At 45.3% G+C, this 21,660-nt stretch overlaps 2 protein-coding genes across 2 annotated transcripts in view; one reads left to right on the top strand and one right to left on the bottom strand.

Moving 5' to 3' along the window:
* PIGF (phosphatidylinositol glycan anchor biosynthesis class F) overlaps positions 1–12,828 on the top strand; it is a 36,928-nt gene extending 24,100 nt beyond the window's left edge. Inside the window, exons 5-6 of the mRNA XM_044428553.1 lie at positions 1,166–1,274; positions 12,471–12,828. Coding sequence (XP_044284488.1) covers positions 1,166–1,274; positions 12,471–12,584 — 223 coding nt within the window. The 3' untranslated portion in view covers positions 12,585–12,828. The remainder of the gene's footprint in view (positions 1–1,165; positions 1,275–12,470) is intronic.
* Positions 10,124–21,660, bottom strand: part of RHOQ (ras homolog family member Q) — a 33,156-nt gene continuing 21,619 nt past the window's right edge. The window contains exons 3-5 of the mRNA XM_044428554.1: positions 17,212–17,376; positions 15,095–15,190; positions 10,124–13,169 (exon numbers count right to left, since the gene is read on the bottom strand). Of these exons, the coding sequence (XP_044284489.1) occupies positions 13,014–13,169; positions 15,095–15,190; positions 17,212–17,376 (417 nt within the window). The 3' untranslated portion in view covers positions 10,124–13,013. The remainder of the gene's footprint in view (positions 13,170–15,094; positions 15,191–17,211; positions 17,377–21,660) is intronic.

Here is a 21,660-nt window from a genome sequence, read left to right as displayed (position 1 = left end):
GGCAGGAGACGTGGCAAGAGGCAGGATACACAGCAGGAACCAGGAGCAGGAAAGGTCAGGCAGGATGCAGGCATAGCAGTAAACAGGAGGACCTGTGCTGCTGAGGCAACAAGGCGAGGCAGGAGACACCACAAAACCAGGAGCAGGTACTACAGCAAACTGGAGGAACTGTGTTGCTAAGGGCAGCTCTGGAGGGAAGAGCTTGCTTTTGTGCAGTTCTTCCTCAGGACTCCCAGCTGCTGCTCATCAGTAGAATGAGAACTCCAGCAAGCCTTGGGACCAATCCTGCAAATACAGTGCTGGTAGTTGTTCTGGTTCTGGCCACCAGAGCAGCCCAGATCCTAATACAGCTTCAGGTTGGGATGAAACATACCAGAATCCATCCCTCCAGCATTTGCAGGCTGGCTTTTGTGTTTTTGCCTGGCGTGGCCTGGCCTGATCTTGGAAAGTGAACTGAGCCAAATGGACATCTGTGAACACTTGCAAAATGAAGGCTGCACAACTCGCAACCTTCTTTTGCCTCAAGCGCAGCAACACAAAAGCTGTGGAAGAGGGATGCTGCTTGCACAGCAGACGGGGCTAGGTACCTGGCAAGTGCCCTGCAGATGCTTGCAAACTTGGGGCCACAAACAAAGCAGGCTGGAGCATGGGGAGCCTGGTCCAGGGAATCTGATGGATCCCATCCCCAGGTGGATTCCGCACACACCAGTCGTCCATCATCGTCTTGCCTATTAAGTATGGGGAAGGATAGAAGATCATGTTACATTTTTGTAAGTGTGTATTTTGTATAGTAAGGACTGGCCTCAGATTGGCCGCTTTAGAGTGGGAGGGATTGCATGAGAAATCACAGGGTTCTTTGCTTTTGTCATTGTAGTCTGAATTCATCAAATTTCCTAACTTTCTCCCCTGCCTTTGTGCATGATTTGGCCTACAGCTTCCAGCATGCTTGTCATTGGCTGTGTTGGTTAGGGCTGATGGGAGTTGTAGGCCAGAATATCTGGAAGGGTCCACCCCACACTTTGAAGTAAGTCTTGTTATTCAGTGACACTTGTGTCCTAATGAACATGCTTAGGATTTCAGTCATTGAGTAGATGTCAAATAGCATGACTGAATGAAAAATGTGTATATTTTTAAAAAAGTTGCCTGCTCCTTTCATTTTTTCCAGAGCCACATCCATCTGGGACAACAGTCTGCAGATTACAACCTTGTGCAGTGTGGTAGGAGCATGGTTTGGAGCATTTCCTATTCCCCTGGATTGGGATCGACCATGGCAGGTTTGTTTTTAATCTCCTTTTGAGCTAACATGACTGGATCAGCCCATGATCCATCTTGTCCAGAGTTGTTTCCAAGAGCGGCCTTCAAGACACAAAAGGGGCTGGAGGTAACAGTTTTTCCCCTTGTTTGTCCTGTACCATATGATATTTAAAAGTATACTGTCACCAGATGTGGAGGCTTCGGTATACTGGAAAATGGCCATCACACAACCTTTCCCGCAAGAATTGATTGAGCCCAGTGGTAGGAAACTTCAGGGGGTTACAGTATTAGCCCAGTCAATCAAAACAGGACATAGGAGTAAAACTTTTTCCTCAGGTTTCTCTCAGTTTGTTCACAAGGAAAGTTTTGTTTCCTTGCTTGAAAGATGATGAGGCTGCTGTCATGATGGGGCAGAGCAAGGCCATTGCCAAGATCTTAAAGATTCAGGATCATAGGACCCAAATCTGCATAAAATGTACATATGCTGACTTAACGTTCCCCAAGCTGTGCACCCGGGATGTGTTGGACTGCAGTTTCCATCATTTGCAGCAAGATGCAGGGCTTGGGCCCTGTGAGTCCAGGCCTAGCCACACCCCAGGAGTAAGGCGGCAGTTCACATGATCACAGCGGTTCTCCATGGGCTGTGCTGTGTGCCAGCAACCTTTCTGAATATTCAGCCCCTGACAGGTGGCTGCTTTGGCTTCTTGGCTGAACCTGCTGAGCAGGGGTTGTTGGAGAGGAAGCAACCCTCTTAGAACTTTACTAGGGACTGGGAGGGCTATACCAGCTTAAGCCATCATGCGCACCCAGCGAGCAAAAGAGAGCAGAGTGCGTGACAGGGCTGAGTGTTTCTGGTTCACTTTGGGCAAACGTCCTGCCTCGTTGCTCAGCAGCAGGGTGGAAATGTCATTCTTGCAGCCCCACCCATGGCCATTGATGTGGCTGCTCTGATGTCAGGCAGGCCATGTGCTCTCATGTCATCCGAGGATGTGGCCTGTGGTGTTGTAGCTTCTGTCCATTAAAACCACTTAGCAGTGTGCACTTGAAATGGCTACTGGATCCAAATTGATCTGCAGGAGTGGCGTGGCTGAGTCCTGCCCTGAGAGCATACTTTGCACTTCCAGACAGAGCTCTGCCAAAGTGTGAGCTTTTTGCTGGTTATGGGGAAGATGTGAAGCTTGCTGTACGTTCAGCATGCCTGAATTCCTTTTGGCAGTTGATGCCATTTTAGAATTTGCAGAGCCTCTGCCTTCCCTACATTAAAAAAAAGGTGTAAAAGCCCCCTTTTAAGTGGAGTGAGGGGAGCAAGAGCGGGCATCAATGGATTCTGTCAACGATGGGAAGTCGGTTAAAATATTCTCACAGTTGGTACAGGCCAACTGGGAGAAATAATTTTTTCTGGCATAAAGTATTTCGCAGCAGAAAAGTTTGAATTGAGTTTTATTGGTTTTGCATAGATTTTATTTCAGATTTAAATGAATATGGGTTGATTCTAACTTTCTCCTTTAATGAATTTCCCCCTTTTCCTCCCTCTCTGTTTCACATCATGGCACCTGCCACTGCCACTGCCCAACTAATTGCAGGTTAACTTTGGTTTTTTAACCCACGATTAACCCATAGTTCACATACCATGAAGCAACCTCCAGTCACTCTGGATGCAGATTGGATATTAAATTGCACACATGACCCTGACAGATTGTGAGTTATGTGTAAACTGGGTTTCTCTCTCACACACAGTCCCCGCCACCAATGAGGTGTAAAGGGTGTGTGCACATTTCTTTCGAAAATGTGGATGTAGAGATCAGGAAAGGATCGGGTCACTGCTTTTCTTTGTTTTGTTATTTTTTAAAAAAAGCAAATGTCCAATTGTCAAGAGTGAATTGGTGTCCTAGCCATTTGTATCCACATACAGAATCAGCAGATGATCGGTGGATGGAATTAGGCAAGGCAGCAAGCCACAACCTGGCATGGACCCCAGCTTGGCCTGGAAGCAGAAGTCAGTGTGAGTGGAGGGGAGAGTAGGCAAAGAGAGAGGCAGAAATTCATGGGTGCCTGAGAAGAGGCACCAACATTACAAAAAAGGCAGGGATGGCAATCAGCACATTGGCCATCAGTGGCCACTCTGGCTGTCAGCACATTGTTGGGCACATTATGAGCAGCCTCCCATCTTCAAAGGGGACCAGAATTGAAGGAACTCTCTCCAGAGGAATGCCTGTGTGTTGCTCTGAAAACAGCAAGGAGCCCTGCAACACCTTAAAGACAAATGGGTTTATTGTTGGCAGAACCTTTCATAGACTAGAGCCCATGTTGGGGTCTGACAAAGTCTACCAAATTTTACCATCACAGAAAGTATGTTTGTCTGTAAAACAAAGGTGAGCTAGAACCCTGAGATCCACGGTTAGGTTCTAGCATGCTACAAAGAGCCAGTGTGGTGTAGTGGTTAAGAGTGTGGAACTGGGACTCGGGCGATCTGGGTTCTAGTCCCCGCTCAGCCATGGAGCCAACTGGGCCAGTCACAGACTCTCAGCCCAACCTACCTCACAGGGTTGTTGTTGTGGGGATAAGATGGAGGAGGAGATGTATGCTGCCTTGAGCCCTTTGTAGGAAAAAGGCAGGATATAAATCGAAAAATGAATGACGGAAGGAATGGTTAGGCTGAAAAAATTGGGAGCTCAGAAATTTGCTTTGAGGACCCGAGCTGAATAGAGCTTCCCATCCATCCACACAAACACTCGCTGCTTACTACCCCAAGCCTCCCTCAGTCCTACAGTGTAATGGGACGTACTTCTGCTTTTCTGCAACAGAAGTCAGAAATCCTTGAACTACTATCTCCTACCAATTGTTCAGAGATCTGCTAGTAGATCCAGATTTCTGTTCTACCCGCTCCTGTTTTAAGGTGCTTGCAAGACACTTTGGTATTTTAGGAAACAGCCTACAACTAATATTTTCCAATGTGACCACTGGAAGTTGCTGGGCAGGCTCCCAACAACATCAGTGGGCTTTGGCAGGCTGCAAATTAGCAGAGCCTTCAACTTTGCCACCACAACAAATAGTCTGAATTTACCCTCTGTTCTCACCAAGTTTATTATCATAATTATCACCATCATCTTTATAGAAAATGTGGATAAATCAGATGTTATGCTGTAAAAGTAACTTGTAAATGGGGCTTGGTATTGCTGAGACAAAGGCAATACAATCGATGATGAATCAGTGGGAGGAAACCATAAAAACCATAAAGATTGGAAAAAGTAAAACTCTTTGCCAGTGGCTGACTTTTTGAACTCAAGAAGTATTTATTAGGGAAGGTTGTATTCTTGTAAGGACTTAGGCTTCCCCCAGTCCTCAAAATATGTGATCATTGAATTGAGGGAGAAGAAACACTGATGTCAATTTGAGAAGATATGAAAAGGTGTCCCCAACCTGATCAAATGGAGATTGAATTGAAATATAAACTGTGTTGTAGTGGAATCGGGGCTTGTGGGGATGCAGCACTAACACTTTTTCATGAGTAGGGTTGCTGGTATCTGCTGCCTTCCTCAGACTCTCCTGTTCCTTTTGAGTGCAGTTGCAATGCTCTCAGAAGCTTGGAGAAATGAGTTTTCCCCAGCAACAATTACATGGGCCCTGTTGTATTTCTGAGTGGTTTGTTGCAATGGGCAATTAATACCCACTAGCTTTACAGAAGACCTGCTTCTTCCCTGAACAACTGGAAAGTTGATTTGGAAATTCAACACAGCTGCCTGGAATCTTGGCCTCTCCTTGGAATTATTATTACACTGTGTTTATATCCTGCCTTGTTTGTTTGTTTATTGCATTTGTATGCTGCCCCATACGAATGTTTATTTATTGAATTTGTATGCCATTTCTCTTGTGAGAAACCCAAAGCAACTTACATAGCTCCATTATCCTCACAACAATGCTAATTGAACTGTACAATCTAGTCCGCTCTTCCAAAACTGTGTTCCCCAACCTGGTGCCCTCCAGATACGTTGGGGCTACAGCTCCCACCATTCCCAGCCAGTACAGACACAGTCCTGTCACTGAAAAATGATTTGTTCTTAGCTTCCTTTTGTTCATCCTCGCTCTCTTTTTGAGAGGTTTCTTCTCTTTTAATATGCCTGTCAAGTAATTTTCAGTATCTACAAATCTGAAAAACTGCACCATTCAGCAAAAATTAGTTCCTTCTGAAATGCCTATTTATAATGCAACATGAGCTATGAAATTAAAGTGGAAATAAAACTGAATTGCCTGAAAACAGAAATACCCCTCACTCTTGCAAAATATATAACCTACTAAATCTCTTCATGTGCTCTAACTTCATGTAATTTCTATAAGGCACGCTATTGACTGAACGCTTGACCCATCTCTGTGACCAGTGCTGCTACCCCCTGCCCCTTACTGTCTCCTCTTTGGATACATTACCCTGAGAATGGCAATTCCATGATCCTTCAAAAGGTTGATGGGATCATGTTCAACTGCATCTCAATTACTGCACCATCAACTATTGTACTGTCATGAGTCTGAAGTCAGGGGAAATATTTAGGGGTTGACAAGTGGGTGCCCTCCAGATAATTTTGAGCCGCGACTTCCATCAGTCCCAGAATGCAGGGCGTTGTAAATGCAAAGTCCAGGACAACATGGACTTTGTTGTGTTGTATATACATGCAGCCTCTGAAGCCCCCGTGTTCCTTACAAAACACATTTTCAGCATCCAACACATTTGCACCTGATCAATATAGGAAACCTGTACGGTAGATTGGTATTACTAGACCCATGCTACTGGAGACTGCAGCAGCTGGACATGAACGAGGGTGTGGCTGTTCGCTTGAAGGCCACCAGGCAACTTCATGACAAAGGAGAGGTCTAAGGCAGCCTCTTCAACCTTGTGCCTTCCAGACACGCTTGGACTGCAACACCCAGAATTCCCAGTCAGTGGCCCTGCTGGATGGGAATTCTGGGAGATGCAATCCAAATGCCTCTGAAGGCCACCAGGTCGGGGAAGGCTAGTCTGAGGTATGGGACATGGCCAGAAAGTGTGTACGTGCAGCCATGTGGGTGGAACTGGTTGTGTGGAAGTTCCTGACCTAGTCAGCCACTTCCTTTGTAGCAGCAAAACCTCTGCATGAAAGATCTCATGTGGTTGCCATATTCACGTACACTGTAGCACGCTCCTACTTGGTTGAATGCACATGTGTGAAACAAGAAGTCGGAGATAAAAATGGAGCCGGAGATTTGGTTTCGTATCCTGGACAGAGTTTGTGATTATTGCAATAGGCAAGATAGTTCTGCATAAATGATCAGCCTGCGTGAACAGAATTCTTATAAAACACCCTACTGATTCCGCTCAGCTGGTGGCCAGGATCCAGGGAGCTACTTACAGGAACCCCAGGGGTTTTGCATGCCCAATGGGATCCTTTTTTCCCCTGGATTGTACACATCACAGGCTGCTTTTGAAAATCTCCTCCTTTGGTTTGGTGGGCAACTTGTGTTTGGGAAATCCTGCTTCAAAGCCATGCTGGAGGCACACCCACCTAGATGGGTGGTTCTGCAGCTCTTGGCCTTAAATTCTTCCCAGACTAGTGCAAAATAAAAGCAAGCTATTGCTCCTGTCAATCTTTTATCTACTGAGCCGACCACACCAAGGTCTTGCTTTGAACTGCCTTGCTTAAAAGCATCCCCAAACTGTCCTCTGTCTGAAAGACCAGACTCTGCACCTCTTAAAATGCCTCTGTCATTTATATGGGGAGGTGTGCATGGAAAGGGGGCATGGGAGAATGGAGCAGTGATGGCTGTAAGGTTGGAACAGCTGAAGAATGCTTTCTGAGGGGCGGTGGTTATTTTTCTAGTTTAGAGGACACCTTTTGTGGCAGGGGAGTTACATTGACTAGAAATCAACTCAGCAGCAATTGGCAAGTTCCGGGCACAAATCAGTGTATAGAAACAAAATAGCAAGGTGCCCAAAGTGTGGATGCATAAAGAAGAAACAGTAAGGGCTCCAAACTCCTGAACTTCCCCAAGCACTGCATTTAAAAGGAGCCTTTCTTTTGGCCAGTTAGGAGGGAGCACAGGAATCCAGTGGTCCCTTCCCTTCCTTGACTCACAAACCCTTCCCTGCCCTACTCAGACATTAGCTGCATGCAACTGAGCAGCCTTTGAAGCTAGGCTGCAAGGTCAAAAGTGAAAGGCATGGCATCAAGGGCAGACAAAGGTCTTGCCATTAGCAGCACATGCCTTCGAACTGGCCCTGAACCCTTCAAGGATGGGGGGGAACTGCACTATAGTAAAAAAAATAAAAAAAAATCAAATAGCTAGTAGCTGGGGGAAGGAGGGGCAATCCCAGAGGGCTGGATAGGGACCCCAAGTGGGTTGCACTTGTCTCACAGGGCTGAGGAACTCTCTCCTTTTGTTTAAGGGGCGTGGAGAAGGAATGAAGCCATAGTCTTGGCTTCTCGCTGAGCTGTGCTGATGAGGTTCAGGCAATTACATTTGTATTGGCCCTTGTGATGGACAAAAGAGAGACGTTTTACCCCACCAATGATGATAGCTAGGAATGCATCAAACCATTGATTGCCCCATTAAGAGAAGGCTTCATGGTTTGGTTGAAATATGCATATATCGCCCATGTCTGCTAGACATGCAACAGGAGTTTTTCAGACAAACGCAAGTACGCAATTGTCCGTATTATTTTTATTATCTTCTCATGATCGGTCAATTCCAGATGAAGTTTATTTTGAATGAAACTGTCCAGTGGAAGTACAGCCTTCACCCAGCCACAGCGCACACTGCACTAGCACTGAGTATACATTGTCTTGCACAGAAGACTCTCTTGACATTTGGTGGAAGGTATGCAGTGCCCCATTAACAAGCAAGCGGATCTTTGGTTTCAAAAGCATTGTGAAGCCCCAGCCTGTGGCTAGAAGCCTGAAGCAAGGTCAGTAAAGAGTACCTAAGGCACCTCATGTAAAAATTAGCGTCACATTTGCTACACTCCGAAAGACCTTCACAAGATGCTGGAGAAAAAGAATGCACTTTGGGGAAAACGAAGCTTACAAGTGGGAAATTCAGATCACAGTCAGTTCCAAAAACACAACAGAAATTTTGGCTTAACGCATAAACAGGCAGTGCAGTGAAAGGTTGAGCAACTAGGAGAAACTAGAACAGTGTGCCAACTCTCTTTCCTCCCCCCTCAGCGTAAAGATGTATTTCTGGAGTTTGTTTATTGCAAGCCTAGGGCAGGACAAGGAGGGACAACTTGCCTTCATTATTTTCCCTGATGCCCAAGGTACATTTCACTTGTTGCCCAGTCGATGATGGGGGAAAAGCAGGGGGTCTGGTAAGGAGTGACATGAATTGTGCCTTTTATTACAGATGAAGGAAATCTAGTGTATCCTTGTCTTAGAATAGCAGAAGGCACAGTGAGGTGAGATGGTCCATACCATAGCGCACAAAAGAGGAGACCTAGATGGCAACACATTTAGACAGGTTGTGGCTTTTAGTGCAAAGTAAATCTCAGCTAGTGATCTCAACCCCCACATTTCAGAACTGGGAGTAACCCTTTTCTTTTTGCATTCAGATCCTGAAAACTGAGTTGTACATTTTGCCCAAATATCCAAGCCCATATTGGAATGGTATTATTGTGAAATTTAAAGGTCTCTGATCCTTAGAATTGTAGTGCTCATGATAGAAGCCCTATGTACGGGTTAGGATTGTGTTGCCCTGCCTCATATTCCTGAGTGCCACCTAATACAAGTGTATTATTCTAATAAGGACTTGTGTACACAGAACTCAAGATATGTAGGTCTTCTCTTTGTGACCCTCATACACACACCTGTGGGAAAGGAACAGGTGCATCTGATCTACACCTGTTAGGGCCTACGCCCAAAAGGCCCCTATTGAAACGTGACTCCAATGCATGAATGCCAGTTGGGCCAAGATGGCACGCTCTCTGAAAGTGTCTTAAAAGGCCTTAGTATGATGGAACAGCGGACACTATGCAGTGACAGGAATCACCAGCATGTTACATCAGTTCGTCAAAAGGGTGCTCAAGGAAGCCATTACGTTGTAACCCAGAGGTGACTGCCATGCCTGCCAGGGTGGAGGGCTATGAGACGCGGCACGCCTTGGCTTATCTTGCATCCCACGCACTTCCAGGAGCAATGTGTTGGCCCAAAGTGATTTCACCACAGAATTCGGCGTCTGATTAATTTTAAGGAACCAGAATCTAGTTTGCATAACTTGGAGATACAAATTGAGCACAGCTGAAATATAAAAGAGCACTGAAGTAAGTCAGCATCCATTAATGTGTCTTCAGTTTTGCTTTTCCACTTTCATGGAAATCTTTTAAGTCAAATCTGAGTGGCATGGCTAGTTGATGTCAACCAGCTGGATGTTCTTTAAAGCATTGTGGACTTGAGGCAGGATTCTAGGGCCAGCAGACACGGTCTGCCTAATCACAGGAAATGGTAGTTTCTGTTGCAACCTCAAAAAGCCTTCAGAGGTCGCAGAGGGGAATCTGCCTTTGAAGAGGGCCCCTTCCGCCCTCTCCACTGGCATGGTTTTTCCATGGAAGATGGCAGACCATCTTCAGGACAGGCTGGGGGGCCTTCCAGGGGGAGGGGGAGGCAAAACCTTCTGCCAAGTCAGGGTGGTGCCTTGGTCCCACCTCCTTGCAAGAAAGGCAAAAACATTGAGAGGGCCAACACCAGCTTCCAAATGTCCTCAGGCTGTGGGACAAGCAGAAGCAACGCTTGCTTTGCTGCTCTTCCCACCCTTGGCAGGATGCCTGCGACCTTCTGAGTTCAGAAGATGATGGGCAGCCACACAGGATGGATCCCTTAATAACTACAATTCAAATCTGAACTCTCCTTGGTGGACTTAAATGCTTTTTATTAATTCAACTGCAATAGAAAGTTGCAAGAAAGCATTTATATTTGTCAAGAGCCAGCCTTTTTCCAGTTGAACATCAAGCCTGGTTTCTTCTTTAGTTCTGGGGAAGCTGCCCTGTGCAGACTGCTTCCTGCACTGCTCTGACAGCTGTGCACAACGAGGGGAGGGCCTATTTGCAGTACAAGCGGGCAGGTGCTTCTCTGTGAAGCCACATTATAGCACTGAGGGTGAGATCCATTTGGGTATATTGCCTGGACAGTTGGTCTGGGCTGTGGGAGAGCTGGGCTGTATCCCCACTCACTGGGTGATTTGGGACAGTCACAAGTTCTCAGCCTAACCTACCTCGCAGGGTTGTTGAGAGGATAAAATGCTGATCAAGCAAGCCTGGCAAGCTACATTGGGTTCCTTGCAATGGGAAGGTTGGGCATAAGTATAAGGTAATACTTGTTAGTGATATAACGAAGCAACCGTCCCATTGACCAAACAGGTTCCAAGGGCAATCCTGCCGTTCCCTGTAGCTGCCCATGTGCCCTCAAAAGATTTGGGGTGGGGAGGGTTGCTGGGGGCTACAGCAGAGCAATCCACTCATGCAACCAATTTCAAGAAATGCCTTTTGCTGGGCTAAAGAGGAAACCGCTTAATTTACTGAACAGTGGGCTTTGCCACCTGACACCTTCCAGACTGCCAGTGGCCATGTTAGATGGGAAGGATGGAAATTCCAGTCCAACACAGTCTTGCTAGAAAGGAAGCAGGCAGCAGGTGACCTTCTTCCTTGCCCCTCACTCCAGCTTTACCTTCCTCAGAAAGCAAAGGAAACCCTGTCTTTTATTCAGACATAAATGTTTGCAAAATCAGGCCATAGGGACCCGAGTTAAAAAAACAAACCTTGTGCTCTCCTCTTTCCTGGCTACAGGCTGTTGGAGGTAGAGTGCTGGCGTTAGAATGGATGGGGTGCTATTTTCACGATCTGATCTCAGCCAAAGGGGGTGGCTTGTGCTTCCAGTCTCCTGGAACTGGCTTCCCCCTTTCGCTGCCTGTTTCCCTTTGTCTGGTAGGAGCTTGGCCCCGTTCAGGCATGGTGGCCAAGCAGGGAATGCAGGCGCAGGCTAGAGGCACGAGGCCGCACGTGCGATCCCTGAGCTGCCCTTCCTGCCTGCTCCACCCCAGCCTTCCTGCACTGAGTGCACGTCGAGGCCGTCCCGCAGTTGGGCACCCTGCTCCATCGGGGCCCTGGCTAGTGTCATGCTGAGGGTGTCTGGCCAGGTGTGCACGGGTGCCCCCTTCATACCAAGCAGGGGACTGAGGGTCGTGTGCACCACCCCACGCTTCCTGCATGAGCTGCGATTCTCTGTTTAGGCCAAATGGCCAGACAGGGTGACTAGCTTCTTCATGGGAAGGCAGCACTGTGGATGGGCTGGGAAGGAGCTCCAAGCGATGGCTAGACTGGAGCCAGCTCCTTTTTCCCAGCGGGCAGCAGCACTTCCCGAGTGGAGCTCCACTCAGAACACGTCTGGCAGGGGAGAAGGCTGGGGCAGAGGCGATTCCCCCACCCCTGCATCCTCCCATGCTGCTCCCCACCCCAGTTCCAGAGCAGATTTGGGTCTGCCTGAGGGACTGTTGTAATGGGGGGAAGACTGACAAGGGCTGCCATCCTGTCTGTAGAGTCGCCCTGCATCAGAAGCCTCCTGCAGACAAAAGGAAGCCTTCTCTCCTCAGGAAGCATTTCAGGAACTGATGCAATGTGCCCCTCGCCAAGATGGCGGAGTGCAGCCATGCAGGCAGGCACCCTTGCTGCAGCCAGGGGAGGAGGCAGCCCGAACCTTGTCCTTGCTTCTGAGCTATGGCTTCCTTTACTCTGCTTCTTTCCATTGTGCTTCATTGTCAAATATTCGGTTGTAGCTATTCCAGAACAAAAGATTCCGATGATGGAGGGGGAAGGCCTCCAGACCATTTAAACATTCCATGATTAAATAAAGGGGGAAAAATAACCGCAAAGCAGGAGTGCCGCAGGCACACAAAGAGCTCCACAAATGCTGCCCCTCTTCTGGGCATTCTCAAGCATCCTCTGTGAGAGCAAAAGCTGAGTTACATTTGAATGCACAGTGGCTTAAAAACTGTACAACATTTAGTGTTTGTAAGAAATGCATGATGGCCATGAACACTTTTGCCATTCTCCTAGAAAGCGTGTGAAAGCCCTGCAATGGATCCAGTATCACATTTTGGTTTCTTCTTTTGATGCGGCTGAAAGAGTGTACCCATAAAAGTACATCAGGGGCTACCTCTTCCCTTTTGCCCAACTCTCCGCCTTACACAGCATTCTTCTCTTTCAGGTGTGGCCCATTTCTTGTTCACTTGGAGCCACCTTTGGCTACATGGCCGGTCTCCTCCTCGCACCGTTGTGGATATACTGGAACAGGAAGCAGCTTACGTACAAAAGCAGATAACTGGCGCAAAGAGAGAAAGCTTTTGTGCCATTGTGCCGATTCTGTAAAACCGTGTAGCAGAGACTATGGTCAAAGCAGGAGACGATCCAGACGTCTTCAAAGCAGCGCTGGGTTCTGCGCCTTCTCTCACAGCAGGGCTCAAACGCTGTGGCAATGCGGTAGTGCATCTGTCGCTTGTCCTAAATTGTGTTACCCCTGAGAGATTGTTCATTCCTTCCAGTCTGAATAAAGTATTTGTAACAGATGGTGCCTGTTCCCTCACACATTTGGGATTTCCTCCCTCCCCTGCTGGATTTCACCAAATGGCAACCCCCAAAATCGGCTTCTCAGTTGATCTATGATCTATTAATAGGGTAGCGGTGTTTTTAAGTGAATATCTGCATGTTATCTGACACTTCACAGTACGCGTGGCTGTTGCTCCGGCGGGTCTCACGTGATCAAGCAGCAATTAATGCATCTTGAGCCTATTCTTTTTTTCACCGTGTGTTTCTTTGGAGTTAAAATGGCTATAATAGCTTCATCAAAAACTGTCTTCAGTCCTTTCTGAGTTAAAGCAGAGCACTCCACGTAGCAGTAGCCCCCTATCTGTCAAGAAAACAAAAGTGTTTAATAGCTATGCAGGTACAGATCTTCTCCCCAAATTCTGTTTGTAAGTTCACAGGGCTGTTGTTTGCATAGTAAGCATCAAGACTGGTTTGTTCCTATTTTGTCTTTGCTGTGTGGAAAAATGTTCTAGCATTTGACCCTCTAAGGAGAAGAATTAACTCCATCACTTTTTGTGACAGAGAGACTCTGGTTCTGTTTCTGAGGAAAACACATTACATGTGGTGGTTTCGCAATGGCAGTGTAATTGACGGGGACATCAGGAAAGTACAATGTTCAAGAGACATTAGATGGCAGTTTTGTCAGCCTCTTCAGATGGGTTGGTTTACAATTCCCATCCTCTTCAGCCAGCATAACCAGTAAGAACTTCAGTCTAACATATCTGGAGGGCACCTGGCTGGGGGAAGAGCTGGATTAAACTCCCAAGTTTATGACCCAGGCAAGCAATTTTTGGCCCTCCGGATGTATTTGCTGGCATATTCCATCAACCTTAACCAGCAGAGCTCAAGGTAAGGAATGACACCTCCATATTTTAAATGCTGTTAATTATGGAATGCCCTAAAAGCATAGCCAAACATTTTAATTCTCCAAGACTCACTTTGTTTTATTGTCTCCTGTTGCCATGAGTTATTTTCTAATTATCAAAAAAGTATTAAATGAACCACACTAATTAGAAGTATTTAATACTATGTTTTATTCATAAGCAAAATGGCTTCATTAGCTACTAAGATGATTCTGTGCTTAGTGCTAATGCAGCAACCTCAAAATACTCCACTGACTACAATAACCTCCACATAACAGAACATTCCTGTTTCCTTTGGAAAGGTTGTCCTCTGATGAAATCAAAAAGTGCTGTTGCCCCATTTGGCATGTTTATTAGAGAATGCAGTCTCTATCCAGCAATGTTGTTTGAGTAGCGGGCTTGGAATTTCTGATCTCTGAACCCTAATCAACAATTTGCTCCCCCTAGATAAGTTCCCCAAGTTTACATCAGAAGCTGGCTGAGTACAGCTCTGGATGGTTATTGCCTGTAATGTCAGGAACCTACTCCAGTCTTCAGGTGCAAGGCTTTAAATTTATGGGTTGGCCTTTCTTTCAAAAAGGTTGTGAATCAATGTTGAAATGAAACAAACACCTTAAAATTGTTTCGCAGGAAAAAGTCTGACATCTGATCCAGGATTTAACACTGGGATGTAGATTTATTATATCAACCTTCCTCACCTGGCACTTCCTCACTTCAGAGCAATACGACGGTGGAACCAGCTGCCTAGAGAGGTGGTGGGCTTTCCCACTAGAGACATTCAAAGAGAAACTGGACAGCCATCTGAGTGGGAAGGTGCAAACTGGGGTCCTGCAACAGCAGGAGGGTTGGACTGGATGGCCTTCATGGCCCCTTCCAACTCTACCATTCTATGATTCTGTGTATGACATACGCTTCCATGCAATCGTAGAGAGAAATTGCTTCTGGTACACCTCAAAGTAATAGAACTGAATGCAAATTACTGCCCCTTTAATGTGGGCTGACGCTTTTCTGTAGTGCTTTCAGTTATGCTATTACACGGCATTTGTGCAACACAGGGTCTTCTCAGTGGAAGCAGCTACATGATGGAATTTCCTTCTAATGAAGGCTGACCTGGCTTCTTCACTAATGGGGCTGAAGCTCTGCTAGTCTGGATGACATTTGGGATAGCAGTAACTAGTTGTTTTCATTTCTTTCTTCAGCACTGTTTAATTGCTCTTGGCATGATTACTGCATTTTATTTTCTTTGTTTTTCTCTTGATAATCTCCTTCTCAGATAATTTTGAATGAAAAGGTAAGAGTATTATATAAAAATAATTCAAATATTATAGGCTGATATAAACAGTTAAAGAGAGAACAAGAATAAAAAGGGCACAGTATAGCTTACCTCTTTTGCTAATTTCTGTCCCTGCTCCATAGATATTGGTTTCTCTTTCATGTCATTCAGTCTTGCTAAAGTTTTAGGGTCATCACGAAGATCAATCTGTTATGAAAATCAGAACAATGTACAAACATTCTTATGCACACTTCAAATCAAAATTCATGTTACAGCTTAGAACTGGATCCATCCAGGCCAAGTCACTCATATTTAGGACATTTTGAAATCAGTGGAATTTTAAGTACAACCATCTTAGGTTGGATTCAACCCAGCAGCCACCATGAATATGCAAGTTATGGTGGATGGTGGCCATGACTTAAATAGTCACAGTGGCTTTCAATAAGCTATGGCAGGTGGCAGTGATCATGCAAACCTGGCCATAATCTGCTAGTTTTATTCGTAAGATCTGATCATTGGGTATTCGTTTATTTGTACGAGTTACACTATATTCTGAATGGAGTTGGACGCAGAGTATACCTTTCTGTGGGTTGAAACAAACGTTACAAAATAGATGGGGGTTCCTAATCCCATGACATGTTCTGGAGGCATGATCTGAAGCAAAGCAGGTCCAGCTCACACCAGTGCCTGGATAGCATCCACTTGGAAACGCTACACAATTGCATGGAAGAAATGGCGTCAGAGACTGGGAGTGCTGAACCCTTTGCTTGATTTTTCCCTCTCTCCTTTTTTAAATTTCAGCTGTATACTAGAAATAATCTAGAGAGAAAAGGGGACTGGGAGAAGGGTTGCAGGGAAGATTAGGCAGGTGAATTAGACAATTTCTCCTCTGCAGAGTGTTGTGCGTGACCATTAACTGGCAAAGTTACCTTTTGGAAATGCATCTTTTTCCATCATCATCTGTAGATCTATTCTGAATCCCAAACCAATCTTACAATTATCTTTTCAGTATGGGAAAGAAGAAAAATAGTCTAGACTCACAATAATAGACCCATTTAAAGCAATCAGTCCACAAATGTTGTATTAAGAAGGGCAGGACTTGACACTTGTCTGGCAAACATCCAAGGGTAACGGTGTGCACACACAGCCTTCTCCCAGGAGGAGGCAGGTATCTCTCTTCATACAGCAACCCCACATTTGATTTGGGAAAGCACAGCATACATTGTGCCGTCTGTTCTGACCCCACCATTCCCACAGATGGGGAAAGAGGAAAAAAGTATGTGGAAGGGGCTTGGAAAAGGCTAAAAAGATGCAAGGACCAGTGCAGAATTAGTTATTTTTTTTTGCATTAAGAAAGATCGGTTGAAGAGCAGTAGGCTCCCCTTTCCATCCCATGGTAGCATGTGATGCACACTGTTGAATTCATCTGCTTGGATCCAACCATCGCTGGTTTATCATTTATGGGTGATGTAACGAGTATTCATAAGCAAGCACATTAGTGTACAGAGCTCAATGAGGAGAGCCTTGGGATGCAATCCAGACACAAGAGCAGCTCTTTCACCTGGAAGCCCCCTTTATAAATAATGCTTAACCGAACAACATCAGTAAAGGCCCCTTCCCTGAAGGGCTCACACTGCACATTTTGACAGTGAGGGAGGTTCATTTCAGTTGTGCGTGGTGGTTGAAGGTTTGGACCAAAGGCTTCTTGGGACAAGATGAGTGTCGAGGAGGGACAGACAGAGATGGCACCATACAGATGTTCTGGGGGGCATTCCTATGCATAATGGATGGCAAAGGAGGATCAACTCAGCCAGTTACGAAGGTAGGAAATGGTTTTGGTAGCCAAGGGTGGTCCAGTTGGAGGAATGATAGGTCACGGGAAGGGAAAGAAGGGCAGAAAGGTGGAACAGACTGAGTCCATGAAGGGCCCAAGAAGTAAAGACAGGGACACTGGCCTGGATATAAGAAAGGATGATGAGCATGATCATGATCAACATCAACATTTACATACTACTTTTTTGCAAAACCCATCAGGGCGGTGTGCAGAACAACAAAATGTTAAAGGCTCATTCCTATGCATGACTAGAGAGGAAAAAGCCAACAGCTCCAAGCATGGTGGGGGCTTGCTGAGAGAGGCAGGCCTTTTTCCTGCCTACCCATGCATAGCATTGGGCCTTAGGCATATTTTCCTCTTCCTTTCATACAAAGCACCCAACATTCAGGCCTACCTGGGTTCCAACTAACAAATAGGGTACATTTGGTGCATGCTCCTTGAGTTCTGGTACCCATTCCTCCTTGACGTTCTGAAAGGAGGCCGGATTTACCACCGAGAAGCAGATGAGGAAGACGTCCGTCATGGGGTATGACAGCGGCCTCAGGCGATCATAGTCTTCCTGTGGACACAAACAGAAATACGTTTTCACTCCTCTGCTAGTCGCTCATGGCATTTCGGGTGTGGTAACTTTTGTCTGATACACATTTGTGAATCGGAGCATCAATATTGCACTCGTGTCTGACTTCTCCTCCAAGGAATGTTGGGTGGCCGGCAGGATTCTCCCCATGTTATTGTTAAGCAGTGAGAAACCCTTGCTGATCTATGGCCAGTCATCCCACAGATCTGCTAGGACAGCCCAGCGTAACTTCTTCCAAGCTCTAGTAACATCTTCCAAAGGCCTCAGGCAGAACTCTGTCCTATCACCTGCTACCTGATCCTTTTTATCCGGAGATGGCAGGATTGAACCAGGGATCTCCTGCACTGCACACCATGTGCTCTATTGTTGTTGTTGTGTCTTGTTGTTATTGCGTAGCCAAAGCGCTTTGGGTGGTTCGCAACATTTTTTAAGTCACCCACCCAGCTTTCAACCGAATGCTCTACTGCTGTGCCACTGTTCGTTGCCTACATTGTCGGGCATATACTGACTGGTCTGTCCTCCAAAAGACAGATTAAAAAACTGTTCATAATGAATTTAGACTATTTTAAGAACCATTATAATAGTTGGCAGATTGTCATAATCTTTTGGCCAAGTTACGAGTGGATTTTGTTAGGCAGAATACCAATGAATAGTTGTTACCTCATTTCTATTTTAACTTTTTCTTAATCTAGTTTAATGAATACTGGGTAAAACAACACTATTTATTGATTTATTTTCTATACCACTCAACAGTCAATGTTCTCTGGGCTGTTCGCAACAGCATATTAAAAAAAAAAAACCAATATAAAATAAATCCTGCAACCCTAAGTACTGCAGAATTTTATAGGTAGAAATCAGCACCTTGACTTGGGCACAGAAACATATGGGCAGCCAGTGCAAGTGGGCCAGAATTGGTGCGATATGATCAGACCATCTGGTCCCTGTTATTAGTCTGGTTTCCCATTTTTGCGCAAGCTGCAGCTTCCAAACAGTCTTCAGGGGCAGCCCCATGTTAAGTGCACTGCAGCAATCTAGCTAAGAGAGTACCACAGCACAGGTCAATGACAGCAGGCTATTTCTGTCCCGGTAAGGGTATAGCTGATCGCAAATTCTCCTGAACTGAACTCAAATTCTCCTTTGTTAATACTTTCTAAGAAAAATTGCATTCTGAATTATCATTATAAGAATGTAAAAAGAGCTCTGCTGGATCAGACCAAAGTCCTGCTTGTCCATAAGTCTGTTCCCAACGTGGCCAACCAGATGCCTGTGGGAAGGGCACAAATAAGACGCGAGTACAACAGATTCTGTGATCCCACTGTTTTCCAGCAACTGGTGTACAGAAGAATGCTGCCTTTGACCCACCAGATTCCATACAGCCACCATGGCTAGCTGCCAACTATCCTCCAAGATGTGTTTGATTCCCTTTTAAAGCCATCCAAATTGGTGGCCTTAAGTACATCTTGGGGTAGCAAATTCCATAGCCTAACTATATGCTGTGAGACATTTATCTTTCTTGATTCTCAACCAACATTATGGGATCCCAGATTCTAGTATTACAAGCCAGGGAGAAAAATACCTCTCCATTACCTCCACACCATACATAATTTTACACATAACTTTCTCATTTGCCTTTTTGCTAAGCTAAAAAGCTTTGCTGTACCTTTTTTCTCCTAGGGAGTTGTGCCAGCCTCCTTCATAACTTTGATGCCTTTTTCTCTACCTTCTTCAGCTCTACCATATCCTTTTTGAGCTGGTTCGAATTATGTATAACCATAATTATATATAGTATTCAGCACTTGAACACCCCACAGTGCAATTACAACAGTTTTTTATATTGGCAAATTTGTTTTTGTTTCATTTCCTAATGCTGCCCAAGATGAAATGGCCTTTTTCACAGCAGCCATGTATCAACTGGTTCCCCACAAAATGGTAACTCACACTCAGGGGTTGAAAATGCTTTGAGTTTTGGTTGCTGTGGGAACCATGGGTTGTTGTGTAGTCCAAACCCAGCCACAATAGCAAGCCATGGTTTATTGTTAGGTTGTTAACTATGTGTTGTTAAAACCATGGCTATTTTGGCTGGGTTCAGACAACACTGATTTCAGCCCATACTTCAGCAACCACCCATGTCTCAAGGACAAACCATACTCCACCTTGAGCATGGGTTATTAATTTGTGTGAACCTAATCACTGGCTCAATGTTTTCATCACCTTACAACTCCAAGAGCCCTTCCTGGTGAGCTACAGCCAGCTCAGATCCACAGGCATAAATGTAAAGTCAGGAATTCTTGCTCCAGGATGCATCACATCACACCTGCTTATATTGAACTACATTCACCATTCTGATGCCCATTCTCCAGTTTACAGAGATTAAACCAGCCTAAATAATTTGGTGTCATCAGCAAAGCTGGCCACCTCAGTGCTCGCTCCTAATTCATGAACATTTATGAACCAATTAAAAAGTATTCAGCCAAACACCGATCCCCAGAGATTATCACCATTTACATCCCTCCATTGAGAGTACTGTCCATTTATTCCTACTCTCTGGAGCATCTCCCCTGCCAGCAAATGACATCCAGTGAAGTAGCACCAGGACACAAGCCACTGACATCATACCAAGTCTTCTGCCTCCCTGAGCATTAATGAGAGAAGGAAAGGCAAGGCCTCTGCTTTCATTGCTGGCTGGCCATCACACACCATTCTGTCTTCATCCCATATGCAAGTAGAGCTACTGAACGGTGCAATTAAATGGAACAAAGACTCCATGATCTTCTCAAAATGCATAAACACTTGAGGCCTTTTAACCTAGTTAGACAAGATAGCCAAGGAGGCACAGGAATATATAAAAATCAGAAAAATGTGTATATTTTTTCAAGATACCATACTTTCACTATGTGCTTGGTTTGAACCTACAGACTTTATGGCTGCTGGATGATGTGGCAGCCTATAATGGCTTTAAAAATTGATTAGATCAATTCATGGAGGACACTAGCCATTAACCAGCCCAAAATGCAACCTTTGTAGGAGAGATGGTTAACCTTTGACTTGTGACAAACAAGCCACACAGGACTCAGCAATTCCCATGTTTGAAACCAAACTCTTCATTCCCTACTTATCCTACTCCTGGAAAGAATGACCTTTGCTGGGTGGGGAGCAGAGGAAAATATGGAAGCAAGCTGCCAATTGCAAATTAGATTTCTTTCCCCTTGGGCTTTTATGAGTTTGAAGAAATGGACCTTGTTTTTCAGAGACCTGGAAGTGATTTAAGGTTTTAGGGTCTGTGCTGCAGATTGTTGTAATATGCTGTGAGCTCCCTTGAGAGGGGCAACTTAGAAATTTGGTCAGCCAGTCAGTCGAACAGTAAGAGTCATGTGGAACCAAAGTAAACATCCTCCAATGCTGTCACCGGCCACACAGATCCTTCTGCTGACTTACAAGCAAGGCAAGAATGTCCCGTCATTTATTATTATTATTATTATTATTATTATTATTATTATTATTATTATTCCATTTCTATGTCGCCCCTTGCCGAAGGCTTACAACACAATAAAATACAATACAATACAAAAATAACAATATAAAATTAAAATTAATAATATAAAATTATATATATATATATATATATATATATATATATATATAAACAATATAAAAGAAGTTATAAAAGAAAAGAAGTCTCCAGTTTATCTCCAGTACCAGGTAGTCCTAGGCACTGCGGGTGGCGCAGTGGTTTAAACTGCTGAGCTGCTGGATTGGTTGGTCGAAAGGCTGACAGTTCGAATCCAGACGGGGTGAGCTCCCGTGCTTTGTACCAGCTCCTGACAACGTTGCAGTTAGAAAGCACTTAAATGCAAATAGATAAAAAGGTACCACTTTGGTGGTAGGTAACAGCATTCCGTGCCTTCAGTTTAGTCATGCCGGCCACATGACCTCAGAAACTGTCTGCGGACAAACGCTGGCTCCCTCGGCTAGGAACGGAGATGAGCACCGCCCCCGAGAGTCAGGCATGACTGGACTTCACGTCAAGGGGAAACCTTTACCTTTTTTACAGGTAGTCCAAATGGACCAGTCAGTCTTTACACAAAGGCTTCATCCAGCTGTCAATGAATTGGCTGGTGTGTCCCCGGATTTGGTCTTTGAACCAGTGTGGCACAATGGTTACGAGTGCTGGATTGCAATAAAAAGGCTGGCTTGTGGCTTAATTGAAACATTTTAAAAAAGGGTTTGACTGGGCTTGTAGTCCCCACTTCGTCATGAAGCTCACGG

The sequence above is a fragment of the Varanus komodoensis genome, unplaced genomic scaffold, assembly GCF_004798865.1.
Source record: "Varanus komodoensis strain SLA01 unplaced genomic scaffold, ASM479886v1 scaffold2, whole genome shotgun sequence".
NCBI lineage: Eukaryota > Metazoa > Chordata > Lepidosauria > Squamata > Varanidae > Varanus > Varanus komodoensis.
The sequence above is the reverse complement of the archived record's forward strand: the minus strand, read 5'-3'. Positions and strand labels throughout refer to the sequence as shown.